Source organism: Akebia trifoliata, chromosome 11, assembly GCF_017979445.1.
Source record: "Akebia trifoliata isolate Shusen 1 chromosome 11, ASM1797944v1, whole genome shotgun sequence".
Classification (NCBI taxonomy): domain Eukaryota; kingdom Viridiplantae; phylum Streptophyta; class Magnoliopsida; order Ranunculales; family Lardizabalaceae; genus Akebia; species Akebia trifoliata.
Genome location: NC_141385.1, coordinates 37715089 through 37721010, shown reverse-complemented (window position 1 = coordinate 37721010; position 5922 = coordinate 37715089). Strand labels below are relative to the sequence as shown.

General features: G+C 33.5%; 1 protein-coding gene across 1 annotated transcript; it reads left to right on the top strand.

The window, feature by feature from the left end:
* Nucleotides 1-1168: 1168 nt before the first annotated feature.
* On the top strand, nt 1169-4441 carry LOC147391504 (putative ATP synthase 24 kDa subunit, mitochondrial). Its single transcript, XM_086459074.1, has 5 exons — nt 1169-1249; nt 1379-1425; nt 2042-2188; nt 2363-2485; nt 3355-4441. The coding sequence occupies exons 1-5, from the start codon at nt 1169-1171 to the stop codon at nt 3371-3373; spliced, it is 417 nt and encodes a 138-aa protein (XP_086315200.1). The 3' UTR covers nt 3374-4441.
* Nucleotides 4442-5922: the final 1481 nt, after the last annotated feature.

The window sequence follows — 5922 nt, the reverse complement described above, 5'->3', positions numbered from 1 at the left end:
ACCAAGATTTAGCAATGCGGAATGCAATTGGCAAAGTGTTTCCCAACACCCGTCATCGTCTTTGTATTTGGCATATTGAGAAAAAGTTCACTGAGAAATTATCTCATATATACTCTCAATATACTAACTTCAAAGGTAAAATGAGAAATTGTATATGGTCAACATACACGATTGAGGACTTTGAAAAGCAATGGAAGTTAGTGATCGTGGAAAATATATTGGAACACAATGAATGGCTTCAACAATTATTTGAAATAAGGGAGTCGTGGGTACCAGTCTATAATCGTCAAACGTTTTTTGCTGGTATAAATACCACCGGTCGTAGTGAAAGTATCAATGCCTTTTTCGATGGGTTTGTTACTTCAAGGTCAAATCTCACCGAATATATTGTTAAACATGAGCAAGCATTGCAAAGGAATGTAGATGCAGAGAGCAAAGAAGATTTCATTTCAGAACATAAGTTTCGATGTGTTAATAAGGGTGAGTTACTTTTAAAGCACGCGGCAAAATCATACACTAAGAATGTGTTTGAGAAATTTAAGCAAGAATGGGTCAAAATGATTCGATTTAGAATCGAAAATGGATATAAATTGTATGTGGTGAAAAATAAATATGATGTACCTAAGGAGTTCATGATCAAGTTTAATTTGAAAACATACGAGGGTACCTGTGAATGCAAACAATTTGAATTTCTTGGAATACTTTTTTGACATTTGTTAAAGGTTTTTGCTCGTCATGACATTAATATTATACCGTCCCACTATATTCTCGAAAGATGGAGACAAGAAGTCAATCGTAAATTCAGAATCACGGGTTCACATACAATGGACAATGAGAATGAACAGTCAGATGCAATGAGAATTAGCTACTTATGTCAACAGGCTACTAGATTGGCTTGTATTGCAGGAACTTTAATTGAGGGATACAAAATCTTCTTGGATGACTTAAATGAAACATCCAAAAAAATTGGAGAAATGAAACTTACAGTTGATGCATCTGATAATAGAAATGAGAAAAAAGTAATGACCAAATAGATTTGTTACTTTTGGATCCAAATGTCTCACAAACAAAAGATAGGAAAAAATATGAGAAGGGAAAAGAAAATGTTCAGTATGTTGGTAGATTGAAAAGTAGTGTTGAGTTGGCCCAACAGAAAAAAAAAGGAAGTATGCATTATGTCAAAAACTTGGGCATGACAAACGGATTTGTCCTGAAAATCCAAACAGAAGGCGGATTGGATGTATCGAAGGTAATTAAATTAATATTTGTAAGATAATACGCATTTATATCTATTGAAATATGACGTAAGATTTTTTTTTTCTTATTTATTATTTTCAGTTAACGAAGAAGTACAAGATTTAGACCAAGAAATTGAAAGGGCTACAGCAGTGCCAATGGATGGACATTGAAGGAGATAAAGATCAAGTATGTTTCGATATATAATTCTTCCACTATTCAGAATTTAATCTGGATAAACTCCTTTAGAGGTATGATCACTGGCGTAACCGTCAAAGAAACTTAAAATAGTAGGGCTTAGACCCATAGCTCAGTTGGTTTGACACATTGCAAAAAAACCCTAAGGTTGTGGGTTCAAGTCCAGTTCACCGCTAAAAAGAAAACACCCTTATAACATTAACCTTCGGGTCCTACAGTCTGTCCGTCCACCACTACGTAGCATAGCACCACTAGGATTATGAGGTGTTTTCACCAATTCAAGTTAGGTTGTGAACTAGATGTGGAATTATGACCTATACTAAAAATAAATGTATTAAAAGACTATATTACCTAGATGTAACAAAACCAACTTTTTTTTAACAAGGCATTCTACACTTCCTCCCTACTTGTATTCATGCTTGTGGGCCCACCTGGAAACTGTGTTGAATGATTGCACAGGTGGAAGTTGACTTGAAGGGATGGTTATTTGAATGGTCTTGATTTTCAATTTCAAGTAGACTTCTGTGGTAGTTAGGATTGTGCATGTGAATGATCTCCATGGTATGTGCATTGCAACTCATACCTTATGGACTACATGTTTTTACAGGAGAGGCCTCACCGATGAACTTGATGCAGAGGCTATGATGACGGACACATTGGAGAAAGTTGAAAAAGAGTTTAAGAAGCTACTTATGAGGTCTGACAAGAAGGGGGTGGCTGTCCTTCTGGCAGAGTTTGATAAGATTAATAAGAAGTAAGTTCTACAACTTGTAGCATTGTTATGCTTGTGTGAAAACTCTATTGATGATCTTCAAATTGATATAATTCCAATCAAAATTTTAATGTTATTTTTGCTGATCAATATTTTCTCAGATATGGGAAAACATGCTTCTTATTGCTTTTTTTGCACTTGTTAATTTTAAACCAGACTCGGCATTCGGAAAGAAGAGTTGCCAAAGTATGAAAAAGAGTTGGAGCTTAAAATTGCGAAGGCTCAGACGGAGGAGCTGAAAAAGGAGGCTCTTGTAGCAATGGAAACTCAGAAGAAACGGTACACCCCATATTCCTTGAATAAACTTGCTCTTTGCCAATATGACTTTGTTAAGTGAAGATTCTTTATAATAGCTATGATTGCTGTGGTACTGTTGGCATTTGACAATTGTTAATAAACAAGTGTGTGGACAAAATATACCAGTCCTTTTTTGGAAGTTGTTTCTTTCATTAGAACTCATTTAGATAAAGGGTAATATAAACCAATTTAAATAAATAAATAATAAACAGTAACATCTATGCAACACATATCAGAATGTGTATCTGGACATGTCAAAAGATTCAATAGATTCAAGAAAACTTTCTTACCTCTAATCCAATATTCGGGAAAAGGCATAATATAAATTGATGATGGTGTTTAATATACCCAACAACAATAACAATCACACTAATAAAAAGGGTAACGTCTGTGCCACAGATCAGTCTGTATCTCGAAATGTCAAAAGAGCCAAAGAATGTTCAATAGATTCAAGAAAATCGTCTTACATCTGATCCAATGTTTGGGAAAAAGGAGCAGTATCAAGTGGTAAAAGTTCACACTTTTCATTTCCCTGCTTATCCCTAAGGGTATTCTACTACATGGAATCAGATGGGTCCCATCTAGGAGATTGTTTGTACCAAAAATTTATATCAATTTACAACAAAGCATCAAATATATTGAATTTTTTTTTTAAGATTTTTCTGATAAAAAAAGGCAAAAGAAATAACAACAATGGACAAAGAATTCGCAAAAAGATCAATAGATTTGATGTTTGTTGGGTCTCTCACCTCTTGTCACCTGTGATACATAGAAAACTACAAGGGTGATAGATGGAAATGTATTGAATTGCTTCTATAGATTTGAAGATTTGATTGTGTTGGCTTTGCCAGGTTAAAAAGAGGACTATAGATGGTGGCAACGGTTATGGATCCCATGTCATGCAATATGGTGATATCAAGCTTAATGCGGAGCATCTCTTTCTATATTTGGGTACAAATCCAGCAAATGATAACTACACTTTCATTGAAGACAACTCATTGCCATCAATTTCAACGTTTGTTAATCAGCGTGATGCCGATCTCATTCATTACTGGCACAAGGTTTGATTGACTCCCTTCTTTGGTGAATATTTTTTTTTATAATCTTCAGGTAAATGTCTTCATTACCTGGGCTTTGTTGCTGTCATCATCATCACCAATATCTGGCATCACTTTATTGTTTTCTATCGAAGGTCTTTGGCATGTTGGGACCCTTTCATTGGGACTTTCGCAAATAATGGTGCAGCCCCTCTTTTGACTTGGTGTGTGTGTTTGACTTGGTAACGAGGAATTTAAAAATTTATAAAGGATGTCTTAACTAATTATCTTCTTGTGATTTCAATTGAACCTATTGAACCTTTCATGGTAAAAAGAAACTAATTTGCTTTATTTTTGAATTGCATAATGGAGCCTTAGCTGAAGCTATACAAACATGGAAAAGCAACTTTGATAAGGAATTCGAGGGCGTTGAAGAGTGCCCCATCCACACTACTAACAACAGCCTTTCTCGACTTACTTGCAAGCACAATTTCCATTTAGCATGCCTTTACAAGTGGTTCTCAACCTCCATTCCTTTGAAAATCATTTGAATTATGGGCTCTGTCAGCTCCTGATGGGTGTTGTCTCTTCCCAAAAGGCAAGTTTGATGCATTTAAAAGATTTTGAGACAAGTGCATGAAGCATGATCAGTCGTGGAAAACTCATTTTCCTGTCTAGTCGCACACTTAATCATCGCCCTATGAGGAGTCAGGAAACATACATGTAATATAACACTATAACCAAAACCATCGTGTAATAATGTTGATAAAGAAAGTTGGATAGCTTGTATATTTTACTTTTTTCTGTATCTTTTCTTCATTGAGAATACATGAATTTTGAAAATGTCTTGTTATATCATTTTGGTGATTGGATGGAAATGCAAAATAGTTCAAAGTATTTCTTGATCTGAATGGAATATAATTGATTCGTTTATAATGTATAGAATTAGAAGCTTACAAAATCTCTCTATGAATATAGTGAAGTACTTTCAAAAATTGATACTTTCAATCCTTATAAAAGGAGGTGTGTGTGTTCAACTGCTTTAGGGTCAGAAAGTGAAAAGGAATAAAAGTAGGCAATTAGTATTTTATCACTACTTAAGTGTTAGTTAATCAATGAAGGACAGACCAACGACGTGCCTTACTTCATATGGAACATATTGTTCAGTAAAAAATTTAGTAGATCAGCAAGTTTGTAATCCCATTGGAATTCAACCACGAGGTAAATTTTATTATAGTCATGTTATCAATCACCTGCCATCAAGTCCAAATGCTACAAATCAATAATAAGAGAAATAAAAATTTCACAAAAATAAATTAAGTAGTCGCTCAAACTTCTACAAGTCTAAATTTATACATCAGATAAATTTCTATTCGATAAATTTATACATCATTACCACAACCATAAACACAATAAAAAGAAAAATTATATAAAACAACGGACATTTGCAGTTATGCGATCTCTTTGTTGGCCCTTGACTTTCTTCAAGAATTTGTGACTTCTTCTTTTGCCCTTGACTTTCTTCAGGTAATTGTGTTGGGTTTCCATGGTGAAGTTGATTGTAAGCCAAAAAACGCCCCTCTACTTCTTCAAATGTTGCAAACGCTTTAAAACAATTACCTTTGTATCCATTTGCATATTTGTGACATTCTTCCCACGTTGTGTAAATCTTAGGTCTACTTCCAACAAAAACGACGTAAAACTTTGTCATCCTAAATACCTGTAAAAATATAATATTTTAAATAAATGACTAATCAAATAAATAAAATTGAAACTTAAATAAACAAAGTCTAGTAAAATCTAATTGGAGCATAAATGATAATACATAGAAAGGATATAGGCAGATATGATTAGTAACCATAATACGAGAAGCTTTGAGGCAATCAAATGAGTTGAAGGAATTGTGAGAATTGGTTTGATAAATCAATCCACATTATCTTTCAAGTTCTACAATTAACAAACAAAAAACAAAACATAAAAAACAATCGATTTTCCTTCAATGTACATATATAATATCAACAAGTTAATGGTGGTGAAAGTGGTTGCTTCAATACAAGTTGATAAGAATTTCAAGTTCTACAATCAACAAGGAAACATAAATAAATAAAAAAGCCCAATTAATTTTCGTAAGACTCGATTTGGGATTAAACGTCATCTTCAAAACCCATTATATTTAACCTTCTTAAAAAACCCTATCTTGAGCTTCAAATCAACAGAAAAAAAAAAAAAAAAAAGTGATAAGAAGAGGGATTATGTAACAACTCGTTTAAGTTTCAAAAAAAAAAAAAAAAAACCCCAAATCGTTTAAGTTTCAACTTCAACAACTACAAAATAAAAATAAAAAAAAAAAAAACCAATCGATTTTCGTAAGACTCGAAAGTG